Genomic DNA, 26999 nt, shown 5'->3' on the forward strand with positions numbered 1-26999 from the left:
ATAAGTTGGCAGAGCACTTAATGGAGTGCTTATCATGCTGAATAATTCAGCAGCCTAGCCGCCCTGGGACTCAGTTCACCGTTAATGGAATATTTCCTGTAAATATGATTTTCTCTTCCTGCCTCATCGTCTCATCCAGTTCAAAAATCTTTACTAATCTGGGGAGGTGACAGGAATGCATCAATTCTCTGAGCTAATGCCCCCGCTTCCGAAACACTCCCAGACCCATAGGAAGCTAGGCTGGCTGCTCTGGGGAGAGGGACAGACCATTTACTTTGGTTCCCTCTCCTAATGCCTCAGACGGAACCCCTCAGTGCTCCCGACTGTACATCTAAGTGAACGTAAAAGCGCCCCTAATTGCACATCAAATAAATAAGTCAATGCCGTCGGCTGAACATGAAACAAGGACCAGCAGGGCCATTCCTCCCCAGTGGAGAGATCTCATTAACTATGGGCTGGCGAGTGGGCTGCAGCTATAAATAACGATTTACAGGTATTGACTGTTCCTTCCAGGGAGGCTTTTTTGGAGTCACGTGTCTCACGTGGCTTGTTCGTTAATGCTTATGGCCTCTGATGCGATGCAGCCTGCAGGACGATCTTTACTCTAACTCTTCCTGGTGCCCCATCCCGGAAGTGTCCTCTGTTGTTTAGCTGATTAGATGGCCGGTCTGCCCACAGGTTTGGAGAGCGCCAACTACAATGGCTGGACAGGGAGGGCAGCTCAGCCTGGCACTGGTGGGAGTTGGGTCTTGAGGGTGGGAGAGGCTCATTGCTCAGTGCCTTTGGTCCTGGCGCTGCAGAGAAGAGGCAGACTGTCCCAGAGATCCCAGCTCATGGACTTTTTCTGATCTAAGGAAGGCAAGGTCCTCTTCTAAAAGAGAGAGCCCTTTGTGACTGATTTCACCCTGACTTATTTAATCTCTGCCCCATGTGACTCGGCTCTGCGGGGGTTAATCAGTAATGCCTCTTCCATATACGTCATTTAACTTTCATGCAGATGTTCTCAGGGAAGGAAGAGGACCAGCTTGTACCAGTGCAACTGCTGGAGACTGACGGGGGTTGCGGGGCGTGGCGATCCATGGCGTGTCTCCAATGACGGTCGCTTTGCATAGCTGTTATTTACCCTTTTTCGATGCTTAGGTGTTTGTCCTTGGCCCTAAGACAAAGCCTGAGATTTATTTCAGGTGCCCAAATGCCAGTGTTTCCTGACTTCCTGGAGCCAACAGGACAGTAACTGGTGGAACGAAGAGCCTTTCACCTGCGAAGAGCTACCCGCACAGACACTCGCTAAAAGGGAATCTGGTACCCAGGACAACACAGAGGGAAATCATCTATGCAGCTGCTAGGTTCTTTTTCCTACCACTGTGACCCTCTTTGCACATTTCTCACACTGCTAAACCCAGACAGTCAGATGTGTCGACACTGCCACGCCTGTGCTGATCCCTCACTCACAGATCGCCCCACGACCGCGGGAAAGGACAGAGGCATGTTCTGCAGTGTAATTAGTATTTAGTATGACGGGCGCTCGGAAGAGGGGAGGCAGGCAGAGCAAGAGGGAAACACCGCTGGGTGAAGGAGGGAAACAGAAGGATCTGGTGAGAGCCGATGGGGGATATTTAATAACTTAGAGACAATTCCGCACTCTGTCCTCAGGTCCTGTTTGGGATGCGGTCTGACCTTTTTAAAGAACTCATCCGTGCAAGCCTGGGCCACCATTCTGGGGTCTGTGGACGTCATGCAGATTGCAGTGTTTTTTAGTCCTGCGTGTGGATTTTAAGGGCTTTGGGGGGCCTGTTCTTCTGCACATCATTCCAAAATACTTCTGAAAGTTGGCCACAGACACAAGCCAAAACACCCTCTTTGGGCATCCACACGTGTCTCGCTGCTCCCAACACGTGTGCCCTGAAGGACAGAGGACTGTTTTTTTTTTTTTTTCTCTGACAAACAGCAGCTTGCATTTGGGGCTGTGCTTCTGCAAGGCCGAGGGCCCATCTGCTTGGCAGATCCAGGTAGCAGATGGGCGCGTGAGACTGGGAGGGGACAGCCACGGTCTCTACTCCATCTGTGAGCTACCCTGTGATTTACTCTGTCTCCCGCAGAGCTTTAGAGTGAGGAGTAAGCAACTGAGGGTAGACTCTGCGACCAGAATGGCAAACTGCAGCCCCACCAGGGGACCTGGAACGGCGATGGTCCTGCCCATTTCTGGATGACAGTTGGCTCCTCCCAGCTCCTTCCTTTTTTGGTGACCCAGATGGAAGCACTGGGGTGGATTCTCATCGGAGGCTACAGAGCGCCCCTGGCTGTGTTCTGGGTTTGCCAATGCCACTGGGGCTGAGGATGCCAGGAGAGGCCTCCAGGCCCGCGCCCTACCCCTGCCTCTACTTGAATGTTGGCTCTCAGCATCACAGTGCCGGAACTGGGCCAGAGTGTCAGGGAGGCCCCTGCCTGGGCTGGGGGTGCAGCTGCTGCTATAGAAGGGCCCCCAGGTGCACAGAACTGGGCGCTACTCCCGGTTTCTTGTTTCTTGAGCACAGTGGTGAGTCCTGCCTGGCCCCTTTTGCGGGAGTGTGGTGCTGCCCGGAGGGCCCTCCCTCACCCGGGGCTGGCCCAACCTGGAGCCCTGTGCCCCTGGACGCCCCAGCTCTCCGCGTGCAGAGGCCCTGCCCGACACACTGGCTGCTGCTGGCTGACCCTCCCCAAGCCTGGTTTGGAAAGGACACACCACTGGCTGCGGTGGTGATCCTCAACTCCGGCCGCATGTCAGAATCGACTGGAAGGCTTTCTAATTGTTCAGCAGCTGGGTCAGAGATGGGGTGAATGGGCCTGGGGGGCCTGTGGCATCTCTACCTTCTGACAGTTTCATGTGAGTTTCTGATTTCTAGCTGAAGACAGATTTGGGGCAAATTCATGTATGGTAGTCTCTTTAGAGTCACAGGTCCGGAGCCAGGGAGTTCCCTCTGCAGTCAGAGACTCACAGGCACCCAACATGGAACAGAGAAGAGCTTTTTAATTATGGTGATGACACTGGTGTGAGAAGAAGGAACAGGCACCCTGCCTCCTCCCTGCAGCTGGGCCTCTTCACTACGGCTCCACTTAAGCCTCGGTTTTGTCTTTAGGGCCCATCGCAGGTCTTGGCAGAGGTGGATGGCCTTTGGGCTAATGCAACTTCAGGTCTCTTCCCCTCATGGGCCTTCCAAAGGCCTGTTCTTAATTGTTTATCGAGGCTGCACATTCATTTCCTAAAGAGGGCTCCCCAGTTTGTAAAAGGGTGTAAATGAAAAACATTGCCAGCCATAGCAGTAAACAAAGGATGCTGCGGCCATCCAGTCATCAGCACCATGGCCACCCCCGACCATGAGCAGAGGGAACTCAGGATGGAGACCAGCAGGCAGCCAGGCCACTGCAGCCACCCCCAGTGGTGCCCCCTGAGGGAACTTAGGATGCAAATGAACAGGATAATGGCTCTCGAAACTTAGGTGCACATCCAAGGAATGATTTCAATGAGCCCAGACTTTTGCACCTTCCCCTACATAGAAAAGCGCTAAATTCTTTGAGATATCTGACTTTCTCTAATTAACAGTAATATTTTAATGTTCTGACTGCAACAGGAAGGAAGGGGGCAGGGCACAGCCATTCAAGGAATGACACAGCAGTTTAACACCAGGACGGCAAAAGATTCAACTTTCAGGAGGCCTTGAGGCTCAAGATGGTGGGAGACTGGACTCCCAGTAGACCTTGAGCTTCGTTGTACGCCCATTGTAATATATCTGCATGGTGAATAACACGCCCACAGGCGCCATGGCAGTCCCAAGGCGAGCCACAAAAGGTCAAAGGCTGGGCAATGGCCAACTTTCTGGGAATCCCAGCCCCTTCCCCAGGGTAGTTAGAATGGTCTACTTGTTAGCATATGAAGCTGCCAAGCCCATAAAAACTGGCAACACGGCGCCTCTTGGCCGACACTCTCTCGCTCCCTCCTCTTCAGAGACGGCCTGCATTCTGTCTATGGAGTGTGTGTGTCCTTTCACTTTAACCTGAGCGCCCAACCCCCACACCTCATGGCCTTTCTCTCGCTTTCTGAAGCAGCCTACACCCTAAGTAGTATGTATCTTTCTAAATAAATCTACCTTTATTCAACTGTAGCTCACTCTTGAATTCTTTCCTGTGTGAAGCCAAGGACCCACACTTGGCAGGGCACATCCCAGGGACTCAACAGAAACCTAGGACAGGGCCCTCCTTATGCCCCACATCCATTTTTCTTGCATCATGACTACCTGGTCTCTGTTGTAAAACTATGTATCCTGGCTTCTCCCTTACCTCCTGGGAGCAGTCCCTCAGAGCGTCTGAGAGGCTGTCACCCCAGGCTCAAGTCCTCAGAAATGCCCGCTGAATAAAACGTAATGCTCAACTTTTAGGCTGTGCATTTTTTTTCAGTCAACAAGGGTCAGGGTGTCCTGGTCCCCACCCTATCTCTCTGTCTCACAGCGACGGTCACAACAGGAAACTGAGATCCACTCACAGCTACTGTCACTTTCCCTCTGTGCCGAGTGTCTCCTGTTTCTCCCTCTGTTCAGTCACACTTTGGAAATTCTTGACACTGTCGAGCTCCAACAGAATCCCCGCTGCCTGCCTGTCACTGCCACCTGATGTCCCACAGCCTAAAGCTTGGCATATCCTAAGCTGAACTTACTTCCCCTTCTCTCTCTATTTTGGAGGGGGAGGGGGGAATAATTAGGTTCATTTACTTATTTAATGGAGGTATTGGGGAGCACATGGGAGGTACTTGGGGCACGCTGAACACATGCTTCACAACTGAGCTATACACCCCCCTCCCCTTTTCTTCTGTCCCATGCTTTGGTTGATCAGGAAACCTGGGAGCCATTCTAGATTCCCCTCCTGCTCCGACCGCCGCCCTCTGGCCCCAAGCCACTGCTCAGTCACACCTGCCTTCTAACGGCTCACTCCGTTTCCCCTCCTGCATCCCCGGTACTGACGGCCAACCCCAAGCCCCCACCAGCTCTGGCCTGTGCTGTTATAACGATGTCCCAGGTGGCCAGCCTTGTCCTGCATCACCCCACTCATCCTCCCACGGCTGCCAGAATGATGCTTCTCTGACTACGAACATCCTCGGCGTCAGTGGTCCCGCTGCCTCGATGACAAGATCCTCTTAGCAAACCCTCAGGGCTCCGGGAGCCGGGGCCCCATCGGCCTCCCCGCCAGTTCCTCCCCGGCTATATTCCATCATGCCATGCTGCTCTCCCTCATGGCGCTTCCTCGCACACTCCTCGCGCCTTCTGTCCATCTGCAAAACCTCTGTCCACCCTTTAAGAGCACAGCTCCTACTGTGCTCCCTGTGAAGACATTTCTCCTTCAGCCCAGTTGATGCCTCTTTCCTTTAATTCACCACCGACCACCACACAGACCTCTTATCTGTACGATGCTATTACCACGCATCTCTCCCTGATAGCCTGACAGGTCCTGAGGACCTGATGGGGGTCTTATTTATCTCAGCACCCTGTGGTCTGCTTGGCACGAAACAGGTATGCGATAAACATTTTTTTTAAATGGAGGTACTGGGGTTTGAACCCAGGACCTCATGCATGCTAAGCACACACTCCACCACTGAGTTGTACCCTCCCTTGCAATGAACGTTTTGAATGAATGAATGAATAGTGACTGATGGCTTGGTTACGCCTCGATTAGTAATAGACTTGAGAATCCCAACTACTTCCTCATAGAAGCATACATTATTTTAAATAACAACTCAATCTAAATAGAGCTGATATCCTGAATAAATGCATTGACCTTTTAACGGTATTTAATTCGATGACCTGCATAAATTCAACAAATGAGCATAAATTCCCTTATTCACACTGTTGGCTTCCTACGTCTCCTTACTTTGAAGCTTGTTTTAGAGCCATATAAGAGTAGGTACAATTTCCTGAGCCCTTGTGATGCGTCGTACCTGGCACACCCTGCGTTTTACACATAAGCGCGTCTACCCAGTGCTAGCTCATAACCCCCCAAATCTTCACCAGCATCTCCATTCGAGAACTAAAGGAAACTTCAACATATTAATAAATTAAACTGAGCTCATACGAATACTTGTTAGCACGTTTTTCAAAACCACACAGAGGGAGAGAAGAATTCAACCGTGGGATTTTCATGAACTCTGCTGTAGATCTCAATTGGTCCCACCAGCATGGGCATTCAAGAGCTGGATCTACTGTGACCAGGATCTAGAAGCATCCATGGCTCTCGCAAGCAGAAAAAACAGCCAGGCGGGTCAGAGAGAGAGGACAGTCAACGTAGAAAATGAAAGGAGTGAAGGGAAAAGTCGAGAAGAAAAAGCACAGAAACTTACAAAGGTCATAAGGGAAAGAGGCAGAGAGGAAGCCAGGAAGACAGAGAGACCCAGTGACCGAGAAGAACACAGAGGGAGAAAATAAGAACGCAGAGTCCAAGTCACGTCTTGCAGCGGATGCATGGAAACTGGAGGGGTTTTGGAAACACTCACAAAACAACAGCCCCCGGAACAGCCAGGTTCCTACTGAATTGTCCCCAAGGAAGAATTCCTCCATCGTTCGCTCAGCATCTTTTCTTAGAACTTAACTGACTGATCAATTGAGCGAAAATCCTCCCTGACACAGGGCCATTTTTTTTTTCTATCAATTTAATAAAGAAACTGGCCAAGGGCAGAAGTGAACCGGATGGACGGCAATAAGCTTTGGATATGTAGCGTGGATTTCAATCCTGTTCATTGATGAAGAAGCCTGGAAAGCATCCTGGAATGACATAATGGACCAATACTGCTTTCCCCTTCCTAAAGCAAACGTGGTTTTGATCGACTTTTAATATGTAGACCGTCCCTCCATCTTTCTCTGCCAGCATTGCTGAATGACAGCTCTCGCCTCCGAGACACGTTTCCATTGTAATTTTTCAATTTGTTCCGGTCTGAAAAAATGTGTATCAACGAGAACAGAAACTTCAAGCCCTGGGTCCCCTTCAAACACTGTTTTGGCTTCGTAACGACTTTGCAGATGCCGCTCTGCTTCCTTTTCTTTTTTTTTTTTTTTTTTGGCAAATGATCTTATTTCTTCCAGATTTCTGATCACTTCTAATATGCCATAAAAGATTTACTGGATTGGCAGGAATGCCCCTCATTCTTCTTAATTTTTCACCTCTTTTTGACCTACAATCTCTTCTTATAGTAACTTCCCCCTCCTCAGAAAAAAAAAGGAAGAAAGAAAACAAACCACCTTTGGGAAAACTCAGATGAGCCTCAAGATTTAAGAGAGGCGTTCCCTCACCATCCCAGGCGCACAGCACCCCGGAAACGGAGGGTCAGGACTGTCCCCCGAAGTCCTTTCCCCATCTGCTCTGGGTGAGCTGACCCAGTCTTCTTACCTTAAATCATTTTAACAGCTTATGTTTCCTTAGTGATGGGAAGAAAAAAATATTCACTCAGGGAAGGCAGATGGGATGACTGCGGAGGAGTTTGGATACACTCAAATTAGCAGGGGATGGGTAAGCCCTGAGGCTGCGCGGTGTAATATTTTTAGCCACTTTTTCCTGGTTCCTGTCTCTGCCCGAGCACCGTCTGCCCACAAAGGGAAGCACGCTTACCTTCCTCGGCTTGACTTTATCGTGGTAGTCATACTGGAAGATGCCTTTGTAGCTCAGTCCCAGCCACCACGGTATCCCCTGCTTGTCCTAGGACGTCAGAATGAGTACAGGTAAGAAAAAACATTAGTACGGGTAAGTGTGGGGCCAGGCAAGAGAAACACAAACCAAGAGGAGATCTTCTGCTCTCCCTGAAGACGAAAGAAAATGCAAATTCTTTTTAATGGGTGGAGCCCACCTCTCTATGTCTTACCTTAACAGATGTGCCCCAGCATCAAAGGATGCTCAGCTATGTGACTTGGACAGTGCCCCAGGCTGGGGGCCCCACTCTGTTCCTAACCAGCCACATAGCCCCTGTCCTTTCCCCCTTTCTGAATAAGGAGCGGATGCCTTGTTCCTTGTTCTCCTTCTAGGACTTTCGGTTTTCAGAGCTGGGTCCCTCACCCACCACAGGGAAAATCTGAGAGATGCTAAGCATTCTAACAAAACTACCTTTGGAGCCGAGAAACTGTCATCAAGTGTTAGAGCTGGAAGGACCGCTGAGGCTATGGAAGGCGATTCTGCTAAGAATTTTGTCTTAAAAGGTTTTTTTGGGGGGGAGCAGTTTTAGGTTCATGCCAAAACTGAGAGGAAGGTGAAGAGGTTTCCCATCTACTCCCACCCCGACACACGTGCAGCCTCCCTCATTAGTAACATTTCACACCAGAGTGGTACGTGGTTGTAACTGATGACCCTATACTGACCCATCATTATCACCCAGAGTCCACAGTTTACCTCAGGGGCCACCCTTTGTGTTGTCCAAACATTCCATGGGTTTGGACAAATGCACAATGGCACGTTTCCATCATATAGTGTCAGACAGTATTTTCCTTGCTCTAAAAGCCCTCCCTGTTCTGCCTGTTCATCCCAGCTTCTGGCAACCAGTTTTCTTCCCGAATGTCATAGAGTTGAATCATACAATACACAGCTTTTTCAGATTGGCTTCTTTCACTTAGCAATATGCACCTAAGACTCCTCTAATTTTAAAGACGAAGAAATTATGCAAAGAGTGGTTCCTACTCTATTCAAGACCCTCCCCTTCGCCCCAGAGGGCCAATGGCGGTGCAGGAAGGCAGGCGCTGACCACCTGGTCCTGCTCATCTTACGAGGACAGTGGCTGCCAGGCTGGACTGTATGACTCAGGCTACAGGACAGAGTAGCAACATCGAAGCCTAGATGGCCCAGGAACAGAATTAGAACCACCAGGACCCTCTGTTTATTCCTTTAACAGAGACCTCTGGGCACCAGATTGTAAGTCGTTAAATCTAGTTCAAGCAGAGTGACTGTGAGCTGTTACTTAGAAGCTCCCAAATGCTAGGACTTGACAGTGGGCGTATCAAGCAGCCTTCCCTGGAGTTGTCCTAACTGCCGCATTGGCGAATGAAACACACCGCGTGGTGAATGTCTTGAAAACTCAAAAAAGTGGCTCAAAATTTGGTTTTCAAATATTTGTGGGGCAATGAATTAACAGTGAGTTAGTTTAAGGTAAGCACAAAGGTAGAGGGCAAAAGAAATACATTCTGAAATTTTAGGAAAGCTTCAAGGTCTATGATTTCTCAAAAAAATGTTTAAAGGTATAAAACCCCTGTCTCCAGAGAGTGCCCATGTGTAAGGCGGTGGGTTTGGAGAACAGGACAACAGCTTGACGAGGTAAGAGTTGTGATCGCACAGTAAAATGTGGCATCTGTGAAATTACAAGGCCACCGAACAGCGTCCTGCTACAGTTGGTTTAGGCTCCTTCTCCATGTAAGTAGAAGAGGAATTATGCTTGGAGATTCCAAGAGTCAAACACACAGGCACACTTGGCAGTTGGTAAATCACAAAGTCTGTTTCTGGTCTCCAACAAAGTGCAAAGGAGCGGATTTCTGAAGTTTTGTTGGGAGGCAGAAGGCAGGTCTATGCGGCCACCTTTTTCAGACTCCAGGGCTGATGAAGAAATGGAACTCAGGTTAAGCAAGTAAAAGGGCAGATGAAGTTTCCTCTCAAAGCCTTCCGGTCTAGCTCCCTCAACCCACCTCAACAGTCTCCCAACATCGAGCAGACGTTTGTGGGTAGTCGGAGAAGCAAATCTCCTAACCTCTGTTTTGATTATGAGTGGAGGGGAGATCAAGCTAAGAGCAAACAGCAAATCAGAGAACGTAGCTCAGGGATTCCCCGGTTCCTGGCTCCCGTTCACGCATGCCGACCCCTCTGCTACACGTCGCTGTAGGCTATTTCCACAAAGGAGACAGACTCCCAGCCATTTCTGTGAAACGTCTCTTGGCATCATGTCAGGAACCACCGTCGGAGCCGTCCGTTTCCTTTCCGGTAGGAAGACGGCAAAGCCGACATGCGCCCTGCAACTCTCGCCAGCGCGGTCGTGAACCCTGGCAGCCTGCAGGGTGGGTTCTGAGTCTCTGCTCATGATCAAGTCCATTTCCTTTTGGGGAGCTGACTGTCCACTGGCTTCAGTGGCCGCATCCCAGGACACGGCCAGACAGCGGGAAGTCTCCTTAGAGGAGGTACCTTTCTCCTGTGGGTCAGAAGGCGGCCCAGGAGGCCAGGTCACATTTCACACGACAGACTATAGCTTAGGCTTGGGAAGGGCAGGGACGGTTGTGATGGTTCTGAGTTCTGTGACTGATGGTGGAGAGGGCGTAAGAGCTTCCAACGGTGGCAAGAGCACTGGAAGGACATCGGGGAGAATTTCAGCATCACAGACTTTGAGAGATCCTGGGCTGAGCCACTGGGTGGGACTGGAGTCCCCCCACAGGCCTCGTAACTGGCCTTCACAATATCGCTCTGACATTTGTTCCCGATGTGGAAATGCGTACACTCAACTACGCAATTCAGTTCTCAATAATGGTACTTGGTCAGTATTTATTGAGCATCTACCATGAGCCAGGCACTCCGCTGGATTCTAGGAATATATAACCGAATACAACACAGTCTTTGCCATCAAAAGGCTGAGGTTTAGAGGAAGATACAGGCAATTAAATGTGTACCAAGGACATGCAAAGTGACTGTGCAAGTTGCTGTCGGTGACACAACAATGAATGAAATATGTCACGTGCTCTGGTCTAAAGGAAGTAGAAATACAGTTGGGTGGAAACGTGGGCAAAGAAACTGGTAGAAGAGCAGGAGAATCTCGGGTTGGCTGGTGGAACTGTCTTGAGTTTGGAAGTGTTTTCTGCACTTTCCATCCAGACTTTGGGCAATGACTAAGTTATATTTCACCCCGGGGTAAATTAAGGAAAAGAAGTCATCCTTTCTCATGATGGGGACATCATCATCTATAACTTCAAAGAAGGGACCCCAGTCTGGGACATGATGGATGAAATTCAAGAGGATTTAGAACGGGGCACAGGTCACCTTGGACTTGCCATCACAAAATTTAAGAAGACAGAGCCCGTCTTTTTAACTAGCTGTCTAAGCTGTTTGTCAGCCTAAAGTCCCAGCTCTCCTCCTGTAAAGCTGCCTACGTGGCATTTGATCACCAGGAAAAACACTCTTCCTTCTGCTGAAAGCTTTGTTCTCTGTAGTTCCTTGCATTTAGACGGACGCTTCCTACTGAGAGCCTCTGTGGTCTGAGCTCCGAGATCCTTCTGAGAATGAAGGGAAGAAAGCACTTTTCACACCCACTTCACAAAACGGAAAGCGAGTTTTGGAGGGTACCTGAATCAAGTCCTACGTACACGAGGGGGAAAGTTCCATTGTCCCAACTGCCCCGAGCATGTGCTTTTCCTGACCAAGCCCTCCCTACCCACCCCAAACAAGTCTTCAGTAAGAGTAAGAAGAAAACAAAAGAGAATTATTTTTTTAGGGCATGGTAGCCACTCTCACCACTTGAGTTCACTTACCTTCACTGCGTAATAGTGAACTCCGTAGGTTGGAAGAGACTCCACGATGCTCATGTAGCTGGGAAGACAACACACACACACACACACACACACACACACACACACACACACACACACGGTTAATTGGCAGAACTGGCATCACCCACATATCTATGTGTGTGTGTGCACAAGACAGAGTTCTCAGAGTGATTATTTATTGTAAATTGAATGGAGCCACGAGCCACCCCCCACCCCCGGAGCTACGTCTGTCCCAGCAGGACAGAACAACTCTGACCGATGCTACGTGAACACACACACACAACCTCATTCGCACTGGGAGGTGGGCGGGGGCACCTACTTGACGATGGCTTGGCCTCTGGTCTGGCCGTTCAGCTTCTTGTAGTGCTCGATGACCCGGTCCTCACTAGAGCAAGAGGAAAGGGCTGTCTGTTACAGTCCGCAGTCCACGGCCCCGAGTCCAGCTCCCGGAGAGACTCTGGAGCCCCAGCAACTCCCAAGAAGCTCCAAGGAGCCAACAGCTCCTGGACAGATGACTTGTCCTGAGAGCAGCATTTCCGAAAGCAGCCGGGGATGCCTCGGACCACAGGTGTCCTAGAAGTGCCTGCTGCCCTCTCAGAGGATGCACATTCTCTTGGTCTTGGACTTATGATCAGTGAAATAAGATGACAGCCCAGGTTTGGGGTCAGCTTCTTGTAAGAAATGACATCGTGGGAGCAGAGGACAAAGAGGGGAGCCTGCGTCCCAGAGGCGGACACGGAACAGGGGACAGGAGGAGGGCCGGCTGGTGGGAGGTCAGCGTGGACACTGGCCCACCTCCCTTGGGTCCTCCTCACTGTCCTCACCTCCCGCATCCCATCTGCACAGGGCCTCCCAGGGGAGGGGGGGAGACAGGCGTTGACCTCAACAGCCCTCCCGTGGCTCCCCCACCCCGAGTTAGTCAGGGTTCAGGGCCTCCCCAGAGGATGGGAAAGTTCTGGAATCTGAGGCTGGTGAACACACACCATGAAGCGATAAAAGGCCCAGAGGAGCGCTGGGGAAGTAAGAAGCCGGCTAGCAGAACTCGATGGGAACCCCGTTATCTTCTGAAATCTCAGTTCTAACACAGCAAGAGATGAGCTCGCTCTGTGAGGGGCAGCGGGGGCCAGACCCTCCTGTGACGGGGTGGGGACACGAAGGCCCTCTCTGGGAAGTGATGGTGCCCTGTGGCCTTCGGAAGTGCAGAGCCAACCTTGGGAGTTGCAGGGGAAACACATCCCACCTTCTGAGGAGTCAAGGTCAAAAGCTGCGGCCTCCCGCACCTGGCCACACGGCCCTGGAACCTTCTGTCTCACTCCTCGGCCTCCCACTTCTCACCACAGGCCAGTGGACCCCAGGACGGGAGGCAATCCTAGGGTGAACCCTCAAGACCTCCTGGGTTGATCTTCTTTAAAAATTTTTTTTGAGGGGGAAGGTAATTGGGTTTTTTTATTTACTCATTTTTAATGGAGGTATGGGGGATTGAACCCAGGACCCTGTGAGCGCTAAGCATGTGCTCTGTCACTGAGCAATACCCTCCCCTCTTTTTAAAAAAAAAATTTAAAAAAAAGTTCTGGGGTGTGGTTGATTTTGATGATCTGTTACTCATTTATTATCCCAGAACTGGTCTACAGTCTGTCCTTACCCACCTCTTTTCTTTTTTCAGCCAGGCCATTTCTGGGGGCCACACAGCCCGTGTGTTCATTACCTCGTATTTGGGGGTAATTTATTTATCTCTAATTACTCTCTTCATCTTCCGTGACCACCTCTAGGTTTGTGTGTTCTGAAATTTGAAGCACGTAAGATGGGCCCTTCACAAGTCTTCACTGATGCCCTGAATGGGGAATGACTAGCAACCGGGGGCCTCTCTGGCTAAGAGTCATTTCGAGGGGGTCTGGGCCCCCTGTGCTCAGAAAGGGGCAGATACAGCCATCTCTGTCCTCGGCTCCCACATGCCATGAGGGTTCTATGCTGAGTGGGACAGAGCCCTCTCCTGACTGAGAATTCTCTAGAAGTGTCCTCTGTGGGGTCACCGCCAGCCTCACCAGACCTTCAGAGTCGGGTCAGGACAGTCCAGGGTTACCCTTCCAGTGCCCACCCCCACCGCCCTCCGCCGCCCGCTGAATCAACAGCTGGGCTGGCACGTGATCTGGCATTTGGTGAGGTTGACTCCTACATCCCGGGTCAAGCCACTCTGCAGCCTGCTTCCTCTGTAGCTCTGGGGAGCGGGTCCCCCAATCCCTGGGCTGAAGTGGGAAGATGGAATTCAACACGTGCTGGAGCTGGGAACACCAGCAAGGCTCAGGACCAACACCAGCGAACGTCAGAAAACACCAGCAAGCAGCTGTTTTCAGCTGTTTATCAACGAACTGGCCCGACCCTGGGGGTCTCGCCCTACCTGACAGCTGCAGGGACTGGCCACCCTCCCTCCCCTGGTTTCTCCTGCTGTCTGAGACCCTCTGTGAGGCCACAGTATCTGCCTCCTTCCTCGCTTTTCCCGTTTCTTTTGCCCCAGTGGAAACACCGTGGGCCCAGCGTGTGACAACACCCACCGGGCTGCCTGAGATCCCCTCCCCCTGCCCCTCCCCCTGCCCCTCCCCTGGGGTGTATGGATGACTCCTGTGCACCAGCCACCCCAGATCTAGGGCAGGGACTCAACGGAATTACTATCAGAAACCCACAAGCCAGAGGAGATGGAACCCCACAACCTCATTTGGAGGACATGGTGTGACGTGAAGGAAACAGACAAGCGACCAAGGCTGACTGTGCCCCAGCCCTGGGCTGGCTCGGGCCGTGAAAGTCAATCATGTCGCAGACAAGGAGCCTGGAAGGTGCCGGGTGTGTAAGGGGAAACAAGGTGATGGCCGGAGGGTTCCCTCTCTCGGAGGAGCAGGAGCCGTCAGCCTGCAGGGGCCCGAGATTTCAGAGTAAAGGAAGATGTCCCCTCACACCCCATGCGGGGGAGGCGAGTGGTCCAGCATTTGCAGGAAAGGAGCTCAAGAGAACCCAGGTCGGGCCCCGATACCGCCTTGCTCTGCGGCCCGGGGGCGTTGTGCCTCCGATGCTTCCCCGATAGGAAGCCACGTGGGGTGAGAAGTCCTAGCTTGCTGAACGCCTGCGGCGAAGGAGCAGAAGGGACCATCGCACAATCACTCAGCACTAATAGGCACCTTCCACTATGTTCTAACTGCATTATGTGCCTTTCCATTTCCTCTCCTAATCACAGTCTGCATCTGGCTGGTCTGCTTAGTCCCATTTTACAGATGGGAGATCGAGGCAGCAGAGAAGTCACGCACGCTTCCTGGGCTGTGGTTACCCCACAGTTCGGAGTCTTGGCTGGGACGCTAAAGCCCACTGCTCTGCTCGTTAGGCTGTAACGCCTTCCCTGACTGATGTGGATGGGCTCCCTTTGGCTTATTTTGGCACGAAGGTTGTCCACTGCATCTGTGGATATGTGTGTTTGCACTTATTTTTTTTTAAGCAACGCATTATCAGGATGGTTCAGGCCACTGGCTTGTTTGTCTATGAGCCGAGCTGTGGAGCCTGAGGGCACCTGCTTCAAACACAACCCTTCCTCAGTCCTGCCATCCTTCCAGGGCACTTAGACAGTGACACGGATGCCTCTGGGACCAAACGAGGCCCAGGGAAAGCGCTGGCCGGGTCACAGAGATGGAGGGGTGGTCTGGCAGGACAGCTACAGAGGTGGATGAGGAGGAAGATGTTTGTATTCACAGAAGAGCAAGGAAAAGCCTGGAGGAAGGAGTTTCTGTATGAGTGATACTGTGTGTGCAGAGGTAACAGAAGAAAATCCAGAGAGAGAAAGAGGAGAGAGGAAAGAAGGAGTTCATTGCACTGAATGAGCACAGCGTGTAAAAAAGATTTGGAAACCAATAAATGTGATAATTGAGGGGTGGATTAAGCAACTCTGACTCCAGACAATGCATCAATCCTGCAGCCCCCCGCTGGCAAATACACTTCCGCCTTGTAGGAACCACCACTTTCTCGAGGTATCGCCTTCCATCTCCAGCTCCTTCACCACTGGTTTCCTGACAGTGAGCCGTGGGGAGGATACAAAAGGTAAAGCCCAGCAGGCATAAGGAATTGGGGAGAGGGCAATCAGGGTTCCACGGACAAGGGGACAGGAGTGCCACCTGTGGGCATGTGTACGTGCAGACTGCCAGGCTGGAAGTTTGGAAACTGATGCATGTACAGTTTATACATTAAGCCGATTTTGTTCTCTGAGGGAAAATTATAATGATCTAAAGCAAGTGGTTATTGACAACTATGTTACTGAAAGAAAAAAAAAAAAAAAGAATGGCAATAAAACAGTTCAGAGAGACGAAATCAGAGGTGCCAGCACACTGCAGGGAGCTCTCAGCCCCAGGCTTCACCTCCTTCACTTCCCGTCCAGCTGCCCCATCACTTGGTCTCTTGGGGAGAAATGGTTTATGGACTGCAGTTTCATCCTGCTAATGCCCTCTGCAGCAAGACACACCCCGCCCCAGCCAAAAAAAAAAAAAATCCCTTAAAGCCATCTAGATAACTGAACAACTAGTTTGCCGACTGGAAATGTGTCCAGACAAGATGAAATCTTGGTAAACTGTACATTTCATAAGGTGTATTAAAGGAAAGCTTGAAAGAATCACATGTTGTAATTCAACAGGATGGGCTTGTTCTGCGATCTTTGTTTCGTTTCATTATTATTTTTTTAAATAAAAGCAGCTTCAGTGCTTTCTGTTCAAGAGTCAGAAGGACGATTAGGGAAGCCACACTGTGCTTTCAGATGACAGCGGTCGGAGCTCGCCAGCCCAGCAGTATTTCAACACACTACCCAGCAAGGCAAACCCCGCTCAGTTGTGACTCAAACCACAATCTGGGAACTGTGTTCAAATGCCCGAAACACTTCAGAGTCAGTAATTTAGGGGCCGACAGATGAACTACGGTGTAATGTTACACAGCCAGCTAAATCAGAAGATGTGAAACATTGTGGGAAAATAAAATAATCAATCTTTTCTGCAAAGGAAAAAAAAAAAAAAAACAAAAAACCTGTCGTCCTCCCACATCTCAAAACCCCCACACATCCTGTCATCAAATGACGGGGCTTCCAGAATGAAACTTGAGCAGCACATGAAAGGATCTCCGAGGAGGCAAAGCATCCAGAGCGAAATTTTAGAACTTTTTTCTTAAAGAAAGAAAATTGGAAAAAGAAGTCTCACACATTCCGCATCATTGAAATAAATGCAGAGAACGATTTCATGAAGACTCAAGGCACCTAACAGTTTGGATTCGCTCTCTGATTGGGGTCCAGGCCGACTCGGTGGCGGCTGGGAGGGTAGACAGTGGCCCGGAACCCTGCATCACTGGAAGGGGCTCCCTCCTGCGGTGGGATGGGGGCGCCTGGGATGTGCAGGGGAGAGAGGGGCTTACCAGTAGGCTAGGGAGGGGTGCTCCTTCAGGGCCTGCGTGGGAAGTGCTGGTAGCTTCTTCAAGTCAGTCCTCACCACTTCGTTGCTGGAAGAGAGGGGCAGACAGAGAGAATGGCAGAAACACACTCAGCCTCGGAGAAGACCACCATGCTGTGCCGTGCGATGCGACCGGGCCAAGCCGCCTGGTCCACACACCCTGCATCTGCACCCTTTAGTGAAAAGTGCTGTTTCTTCTGTACTCATGTGCTTGACAGAGACGCTGAAGGACACAGCACGCAGAGCCCAGCAGCCTTCCCTTTGCCCCCAGTGCAGAGGGCAGGGCAGAGCAGGGTCCTTCTCAAGCTCTGCACGCAGAGAGGGGCATGGATGAGGGTCCCAGGGCCGCGGGAGTGGGGGACCCTAGGAAGCTCCCACGGGCTCCACCGTGGGCTCCAAGAATGGACAGCCTGACGGTTTTCTGCTCAGCTGTTTCCCTCACTGACCCACAGGCCAGCTTTCTTTGTTTGGATTGGTGACATGTTGGAAACTCTTGTCCAAGATACGACAAAGAAATAACATTTGCTTTTGACAAGATCCAGATATGACTTGGAAAGTGTCTGGCACTAGCAGGAGGTTTTATGCCTCTAGTCCCTGGACCGGAAATTCTCAGGTTAGGGGAGACACTTTGAACTCCTCTAGTTACAACCGGGGGTCTTTAGAGGCTTGATGCCTCTCTGGACACTCAGCAGACCCGCATCCCCGCTGGGACAGGACATCTGGGTGTCAGCCCCCACTGTCTACCTCCAGAGGCAGTTATAGCATCCACTCGGGATGGGTCTGGCATGTGGAGGTCTTTCCCTGTTCTGGTCCACTGAAGTGCCTCACAGCCCTGCTGGGGGCCGAGGTCACCCCGTGGAGCCTGCCTCCTCACACAGTTCTAACCTAGGCTGTGGTGGCAGCTTCTGTGCTGTGCATACAGAACAAGGGAAATACTGACCACCTGGACCTTGGGCAGAAGCACCTAAAAAGAAATGAGACAGGAGCTTAGTAGGTAAATATGAAGAAAGGAAGGAAGGAAGGAAAGAAGAAAGGAAGGAAGGAAGGACCACCACAGTCGTGTGCCTTTCTGTGCCTCTCGCCCCCCGAGCCAGAAACACTGCCTATGGCCATGGAATCAGCAGCCCTCGCTGGGGTGCCCAGTGCCACTGGGCAAAACCATTTCCACGCTTTAAGCTCATGCACGTGGTGACAAAGAAGCACGAGGATGTGACAGCCGCTCCCAGAAAGGGCATTTTTCCGGTGGTCTAAGGAACAGTGACAGTGAAGTTTGTGAATCTTGGCTTTGAACAACCAACCGGAAAGAAATGCTCAGCTTGTAACTGTTGAAATCAATAAACCCAAGCACTCGAACTGTTAGCGCCTAAGTGGCAAGGATTTATTGATTAATCATAAGTCAAACTACTATATAAAAACCAGATAAACAACAAGGTCCTACTACATGGCACACAGAACTATATTCAATAGCTTGTAATAACCTATAATGAAAAAGAATATAGATGTATAACTGAATCACTATGCTGTGCACCAGAAACTAACACAACATTGTAAATCAAATACACTTCAACCTAAAAAAATCAATTAAGTTGAAGGTATTTATGGAACCCCTGCTCTAGGGCAGTAGTATAGGAGATTAAAAAAAAGAAAGGATAAGTGTTAATCCTCATTCAAAATGTGCTCACAATTCAGTGTGGTGAGCGAGAGGTGCAAATAAAAAGATAACTGACCACGTGGGAAGTATTGGATCACATCGATTCAAACAACAAACTAAAAAGTTTGGAGGAAAGGAAGGGCCTGGAAGGCTCTGGTGTAAAAGCTGGCTTTGGGGCAGAACCTGCATGGAGAAAAGGACAGGAATCTCATTTTTCTTCCCCGTGGATACAGCAGAGTATGGAGGCCAGGTACCGTGTGCCGAGAAGATCAGCTAGAGTGGGTGGTATGTCAGGGCCAATCGGGCAGAATACAGAGCTGGTTAGGCATAGGATTTTGAGGACCTTCCATGCCAGGCTGGTGGAGTTCAAGTTTAGCCAGGAGGCAAGGGTCAGCCACTGAAACTTCTCAAGCAGGTAGCCTCCTCGTGTTTAGGAAAATTCAATTTTCAAGCAGAGTTTGGAATTTACACTCACACACTATGGAGGCAGAGTTTAAAGAAATACTCAGTTCCCCAAACACCCAGGAGCCCACAGGGATGAATTTCAGGATCTCACCTGCCCTGTTTATTAACGCTAAGCTCCCTGACAACAGGGATTCAGTTCCCTGACTCATCAGTGCCGAGGGTGGCACCTTCAGTATCAAAAGGCACTTTTATGGGTTGAACTTTTATTGGATGCAACTGTGGGAAAGGCAATTAAGCAGAAGCTTGGGTCTGGGTTTCCTCTCACTCAACACATTTAAAGAATATTTGGGGAAGGAAGGAACTACGGGAGGAAGGGCTTGTCTTACCCACTACACACTCGTTTGTTGGCAAACAAGAGTCCCTGCTGACAATCCCAGGTCTGACTTCCTGGCTGGAGCTCGGTGGGTTTTCTGGCGCTCCCCCAGGGCAAGGTGACACAAACAAACACAGCAAGAAATCACCAAGGCATGAAGCCCATCCAAACCCATTACCTTCTGGAAGGGATCCATGGCTCTTAAACCTTCCCAGAGGACAGCTAGGTGGAACTGTTTTATTTGCCTTTCTGTTGTCTGTAAACATCTGTGAATAACTTAAGAGGCGGCCAGCCTGTCCAACGATCTGGCCAAATTCTGGCTGCAAACCACGAGGCTGCCTTAATGCTCGTTCTCTCTCCAGAGACTTGGGAAGCTAAAACCTAAAAAATGTGCTAGAAGTCCCCAGCTTCCTCTCGCAAGATCTTCTACTTGGATGTTTCCCACAGAGTTCACGGCACCTGATAAACGCCAACTTTTAAAATACCCTAAACAGTTCATTGTTCCAAATAGCTGTCATGTTCCATTTTTAGGAGGAAAAAAGGTCTCTTTGAAAGTCACTTGCTAAACTGAGACGGGGTGAGGGGAGGATATAGCTCAGTGGTAGAGCACGTGGTCCCACCACCTCCAGCGTGGGTTCAATCCCCAGCACCTCCATTAAAAAAATAAATAAACCTAACTACCTCCCCCACCCCCAAAAAACAACAACAACAAAAAAACAGAATAAAATTGAAGTCCTCTTATTTTTAATATTAACCAGATTGTATTCAAAACTTTTAGGTAGTTACTAATGTTGCCAGCAAAAAAGTGGTCTCTCAGTGCTGTGTGTGGTCTTTGATTTGAGGGGGTTTGAGATGATGGGCCTCCCTCCTCCTGCCCGCACTGCTCAAAAAAACACGTGAAGTCTGAATGACCCACTGTGGAAAACCAAGATTTCTAGCAATACGTCAAATAGGGGGTTTGCCACAAAAAAACAGCAACAGCAGATTTAACCAAGATACCACAAAGTGAAGAAAGCAAACATTAAATTTGCCAGGAGGATTGGCAAAATCCACAAGGTGCTTGTTTTCCTTTCAAAAACGAGGAAATATTGTTCCAGAAGATTTCCCCCCCGGGTCAAATGAAATATGACATAATTTGCAGGGCACACCTGGGGCAAATAGAACTGGCCTTGTGTGGAAGAATTCTTCCTGAAACCCGTGGTTTTGAAGTGCCCCGGTGGGAAAGCAATGAAGCACTGAAGCCAGAAAGTGATACCATGTAACGGAAGGATGACCACGAAACTCAGAAGCCGGAACATGACGTGAGTCTCCCGCTAACTCCGCCACGTTTCGTGGGTGGATCATGACAGTCAAGTTCTCGAAGGAGAGAACTTTTCATGAGTCAGAAAGACTATTCCAGGTCCTCAACATCCACAGTTCCAAAATCCGAAAATCTCTAAGAAGTGAAGCCTTCTAACCAACTTGGTGGCAAACCTAATGCTGGCCCTTCCTCCCTCTCTTCCGCTTGGCGTGACTACGCCAGAAGCACAAACCGACCGGACTCCAGACACTGCCATGGGGGTCACGCAACACCCCGAACCACCCCGCCAAGTCCTGCGCTCAGAAACACTGCGATCCCGAAGTTTCAGAGGTGCGGTGTGGCTCTGTGCTCGACGACACAGGACACCTGAAAACTTATGACAGACGAATAAGGCGAGCTGTAGATTTCCTCTTCTCTGTGGATCTTTAATAACCACGCAGGAAGCAATTTCTCTCCTTCCCTTTCTTTCTTTATTATTATTAATTAATTAATTAATTTATTGCGAACCAAGTTAAGTTTCAGGTTATAGCAAAGAAAATGAGAATACTCGCCTACCTCCTCTCCATCACATGCTCTCTTTCAGGGGTGTGGGGGGCTCATAGCACTGGGGGCTGGGGTCCCAGATGTCATTGTGGGACCATCTGCAGACACCACAGAGGCACATGGGGTCCCTCTGAGGCTTCTCCAGCATGGAATCTGGATGTGTTTCATGGGTAAATCTACCACACTAATCTGCTACCTGTACACAGGTGCAAACTTATAAACACTTCTGAATTATGTGCCTTTAATTCCAATGCTAATGGCTAATTTCTCTAAATAAAGATCACAATAAAGCTTTCTTTCTTGGTTAGCGACCTTGGTTTCTTAGGATGACCTGAAAAGTTTGGTGAGTCTCTAACATAGCTGTAAATTTACAAAATTCAAAACAAGTGTAAAATTTTTCATAAGCCTGCCATTTGAGACAGTAATTTTACTCAAAGAGCTCAAGAAGCAGCAACTGGTTAATTTTCGACAACATGATTTCTTTTGAGTCAGAATCTTAGTTCTGAAAAACTGACATCATATCATGGCGATGAACCTTTTTCCTATTATAAAGCTCAGCTCAAAATACGATACTGATGGTAAATAAATACCCAGCAAAAAAGACAAGCTGTCACGATATAAAATGTCCTCCTTTACTTTATAGCTAAACAATCCCCATAGGATTTGAAGACTATCATCCCGCAAAAATCCCCTATCTGAACACTTTTCTATGCTTAGGACCTGTGACTTACATTCTTGAAAAGCTCAGTCAAGTGGACTCTTGTGCCTAAAACAAAGCTCTCTGTAACAATTGATAACTTTTCCATTTGAACATCTTGTTTCAGAGTTTCAGACTCTGTTCCTTTCAAGGGGTCTTGCTGGCGTGAAAGATTCCAGCTGTTTCTCCCTCAAAGTCCTTTATAAGTCACGGGAAAATATCACACATCCCTCTTTTTTTTCTGATAAAATACTATATGAGAATTACATACATTTAAATTCTTCCCGCGAAAACTCCTCTTTGGGCTGACGTGTATTAATCTTAACAGATGTCTTTTTTTTTTTTTTTTTTTTTTTTAGGAAGTTTCCAATGGGGAAACTTGCAAGGTGGGGTATTAAAGACACTATTAGGTTATATAAGTTGTATCCCCAATGTGGACCATTCCAAACACAACTGTCTGAGTATTTTTCACTAATTATCTAGAAGTCTCAGCAAATCTGCTTCTTTCTCTATGATCACTACCAGCTGTTTTCTTTCAAGAGGCCAATTAAAACACTGTAGGAAAATATACCCTAAATGATCAAATGCTCTAACAATGATTTAAAACTGAGCTCACTTTGACTTGTAGTAGTAAAACAACGATATTAAGAGCAATGATATTAAGAGACTCAGAATTGTGATTTACAGACTGTTGCCTGAGATTAATCAACTTCCAAAGCTGTCTCTTAGCTGGGCAACAAAATAATGTCATCTTTTTAAAGATAGCCATCTATACAAATGTTTATGTTACTCAAAAAGTCTTTTATAAAAAAGCCAGCCCTTTGTCTTCTTTTCCTGTTGACCTTCTAAAATTCTTCCTTTAACCTACGACTGCCTAAAAGGCATGGTCTAGTCTGACAAAAACAAAACCAAAACCCTACAAACCTGGAATTTTCAGATACCAGTAAGCCAAGTTTCATTTACATTAATTCACAAATGCTCTTTAAAAAGGCAGAACAGATTTCAAACAAAGAACAAAAAAAAATCAAGAGGGTATTTTTTTTTCTTTTTATAGAAATTTCATTTTATCTTTCCAGACTGGTGAACATATGGTCCCATGGTTTACAGAAGATAAAATATTAAAAAGTCTTTACTTTTTTTTTTTTTTTTTTTGCTTCAAACTGCTCTTCTAGAGATCCAAAAACAGGCAGTCTGTGGAAGTTGAAAGGAATTTTTCAGGACAGATAAATACTCCAACTCCTCTTCTAAAATGGAGGTAAATATCAATTTCCCTTGTTAATGAAGGACTGTTGTTTATTTCTACTGATGGAGTAACACATTGCTCTATTTCTAAAAGTATTATGATGATGATGATGATGATGATGATGATGATGATGATGATGATGATGAAGAAGAAGAAGTAGAATTAGAAACCTGCAGGTTGATAAATCAGGGTCACAGTAACACGCTCACCAACCACAGAACTCGGATAAGCAGACGTTCTTTCATTGCGACCAGCTTTAACTTCGCACAGATGTCGTATAAGCTGAGCCCTCAGTATCCAGGCACAGCTTGGCCTCTTTTACTTTAGTGGCTGTGTTTCTTTGGAACAGAAAAGCCTGCAGACAGAGGGCAGCCTTCCATCACCTCTAAAGTACATGATGAGCTGGGCTCGACAGGTAAGCAAAATATAACTTGAAGATCTTTACCTGGGATTTCCTTCATATAAGCCTTTTTTCAGGTGCTGTTTGCTTGTTGGTCCTAAGTAAGTCTCATGCTAGGAGAACCCTGTCTCGATAATTAGCATCAGTAAATCTGGTGCCCTGTAACAAAGAGACGTCTAGGTCCCAACAGATGCCCCAGCGTAACTGAGCTTTACTGATCTGGTTTCAATAAATCTTGTTGCCAAAAAATTCTATGTAGCAGATTTTTTTTCTTTTACTAGTTCCTGTTAATGTATGGATGATTTTTTATATCAAAGGTAGTGTGATTTGGGAATGTATTTGTGCAGTTCAGCATACAGTATTTTTAATCAATTCACCAATTTGGTAAAATGTTTTAAAATGATATTTTTCCTTCTTTTTGGGGGGCATGCTTTCAGAAGGGCAGACAGAAATAAAAAAGTGAGGCAATTCTCAAAATCAGGGTCTGGAGATCAGCCACTAGGTTTTTCCCTTAAGGTCCCTTTAGGGAAAAGAGCAGAAAATCAAGTTCTCCTAAGTAATACGTTCCTTAGTACAGTGTAGCAAGAAGCCTTCCATGAAATGAAATTAAAATGTAACTATACAATTTGAATGTCCTGTTCAGTTGATTAAATGAGGTGTTCCCTGCACTGACCTTTTTGAAGAAGAGAACATTATTTTTCTCTATAGAGTAACCCAATGTTTAAAAAAAAATTTTTTTTAATAAGGAAAGTCAGTGCTTGGCACTTAAACCACTGCAGAGTTTGTGATGAATAAAGTATGTATAAATCATAGATTGATGAATGCTCAGAAGTGATTATCAAAGGAGAACTTTATGTTTTTAAAACTATATTGACCCTTCTCAACCTAATATTTGCCTACATAGCTGCCAGGATTCACAGTTCTTTGGCTGTTCAATTGTTTTTAAACAGAAATGCCAGCTCTAGTGACTTCCTGACTGTTGACGGACTTGCATTTTTTTATATATATATATATATATGTACCAGGAAATGAAATGTGATTACTACATGCCGTGCTAAGGAAAATACTACAAGGGAGAAAATATTATTTTTAGGTCAGATTATTTCCTCAACCTTTAACGACAGCTTACACATCTGTCTACCACACGCTAGGCTCTGAACACAGGTAACATCTATTTCTTCCTGCCACGGACAACACTTCCCACCCATCTATAGCTCCCCCTCCTTTTCTTTCAGCAACACAGAACCCCAGATTTCACTGTCAAGTTAAAAAAAAGACAAGGAAGTGAGCATTTCTGTTAACTGGAAAGAAAAGGGAGTTATGTAAGAACAAGCCTTCAGGGGTCTGCTGAGCAAAAAAGAGTCCAAAAGAAGAAACTGAACAGCTTGTGAGTTTCACGAGAAGGACTCGTTACAGCTCTGGGCGGTCCTTACACGGTTCTCTCTCTCTTCAGCTGTATCAGCACTTTCGACTTCTCCCTTCTGTAAAAAGACCCCTGTTCCTCTTGCACATCAAGGAACCTGCTCCCATAATTGTAGATTTTTTAAATTTTATTTTTTTTATACTTTTATTGAAGTATAGTCAGTTTACAATGTGTCAATTTCTGGTGTACAGCACAATGCTTCAGTCACACGTGAACATACATATATTCATTTTCATATTCTTTTTCACCATAAGTTTAGCCATGAATGTAGTATTCAGTATCTTGTAGACCTTCAATACTCATTCCACATAAATGTAACCTGTGTATGTTCACTGAAATGTAAACATACAGGACACTAGCATCCTGGGCAGAACAGCCTTTTAGGAGGGAGTAGACTCAGGATCCTCAGGCTATGAAACAGTTACTTGATTGCCTTTTGTGTGCAACCGTTAATTTAAATGGTTATTTGATCCTCTAGACTCCAGAAGATCTCATAATTAAGTCCTGGACCATAGGCTAGATAAAAGGTTTCCCCAGTGCTCTATGCATTCTAAGCCAATGTCTTACTTTTTATGTTGTTTGGGAAAATGTATTCTATTTACAGGGTTTGTGTATAAGCCAAAGCCATTCAGTTCAATATCACTAAGGATGTAGAGTCTGGCATTAATTATCAATAGAGCAAAAATACCTTTAATACTAACTTCTGAGAATGGGCATCTAAACTGCCTCATGTGGCCAGCTTCAGCGTTTGGGGGGACTTTCCTGGATGTAGGTGGGAAGAGGAACAATCAGAGAATTCAGGATTACTTCTCTTATTTCCAAACTCCAGGCCACTCAAGCGAGAATGGGTTTTTGCACAGAGAACAGGTGTTTTTCGGGGAATCCCACCTTCCGTGATGGCAGCTTTACGCTGGGAGATACACTGACCTTTTGGATAAGGTGTCTGACCTCTCCCTCCCCTGACAGCCATTTCTTTCCCCAGACAGCTGCCGAGACAAACAAACTCCGAGGGGCACTTTGACAAATGAGGCCAAACCAGGAACCTTTGTTTCTCTGCAGCCAACAAGCTGGCATTCCACAAGCTCACTAGGGGGCCGTGAATTACCGGAGGCCAGGCCTGCGTTTCCTCCCCTCCCCGCTGGCCATCCCGGTGGCCCCACGTTCCCATGATCTGCTGTTCCCAGATCACATTCTGTCCTGTCAGGGTACTCTCAAAAAATAACTAACATTTACAGCAGAGTTCAGAGCTGGCCAAAGAAAAGGGGGTGGAGCGAGGGAGTATCTTCAGAATAAGTAGCCCCGGCAATGAAATCCACTGGATCTGGGGCCGTTAAACCATTTTTCATGGGACTCCAGAGACCTCTGGAAGTAGGTATGAACTTGCACTTATCAAAAGCCCAAATTCCAACACCAAGTGAAGGGCATAAAACACTAACCAAGAGAAAACATAACAAAGTGTAGTTTCTAAATCCTGAAAATGTTGCACTCAACCAATTTGGTCAATGGTTATTGGCCACCCACAGTGTTCAAGGTTTCCTGCTAAGGCTATAAATAATCCCCCATCAAACAACAACAACAACAACAACAACAACAACAAAACCTCCCTCCATTTCATAGCAAGAGCTTGGGAAACCTCAATTAAAGGGGCTTGGAGGTCTCCTTAAGCAAATAATCAAACTGAGCTACATTTTACAGATTAAAGAAAAAATTGGGGGGGGTAGGTAATTAGGTTATTTATTTATTTATTTAATAGAGGTACTGGGGATTGAACCTAGGACCTCGTGCATGCTAAGCACGTGCTCTACCACTGAGCTATACCCTCCCCCACTGAAGGGACTACATTTTAGAATCAGGGGTCAGCCCACTGCAACCCACTGGCCCGATCCAGCCTGCTGCTTGGTTTTATGTGGCCTGTGAGCTAAGAATGGTTGGGGAAAAGAAAAAAAGTTAAGAAAAAAACCTCTTAAATGGTAGGGGGAAAAATAAAAT

The 26999-nt window shown here is 47.8% G+C and overlaps 1 protein-coding gene across 1 annotated transcript in view; it reads right to left on the bottom strand.

Moving 5' to 3' along the window:
- The window catches only part of FRMD4A (FERM domain containing 4A), a 276313-nt gene that overhangs the window by 72904 nt on the left and 176410 nt on the right, over positions 1–26999 (bottom strand). Inside the window, 4 exon segments of the mRNA XM_032473723.1 lie at positions 7624–7710; positions 11499–11556; positions 11836–11901; positions 16941–17024. Of these exon segments, the coding sequence (XP_032329614.1) occupies positions 7624–7710; positions 11499–11556; positions 11836–11901; positions 16941–17024 (295 nt within the window).

This window comes from Camelus ferus, chromosome 35, assembly GCF_009834535.1.
Source record: "Camelus ferus isolate YT-003-E chromosome 35, BCGSAC_Cfer_1.0, whole genome shotgun sequence".
In the NCBI taxonomy this organism is placed as follows: Eukaryota; Metazoa; Chordata; class Mammalia; order Artiodactyla; family Camelidae; genus Camelus; species Camelus ferus.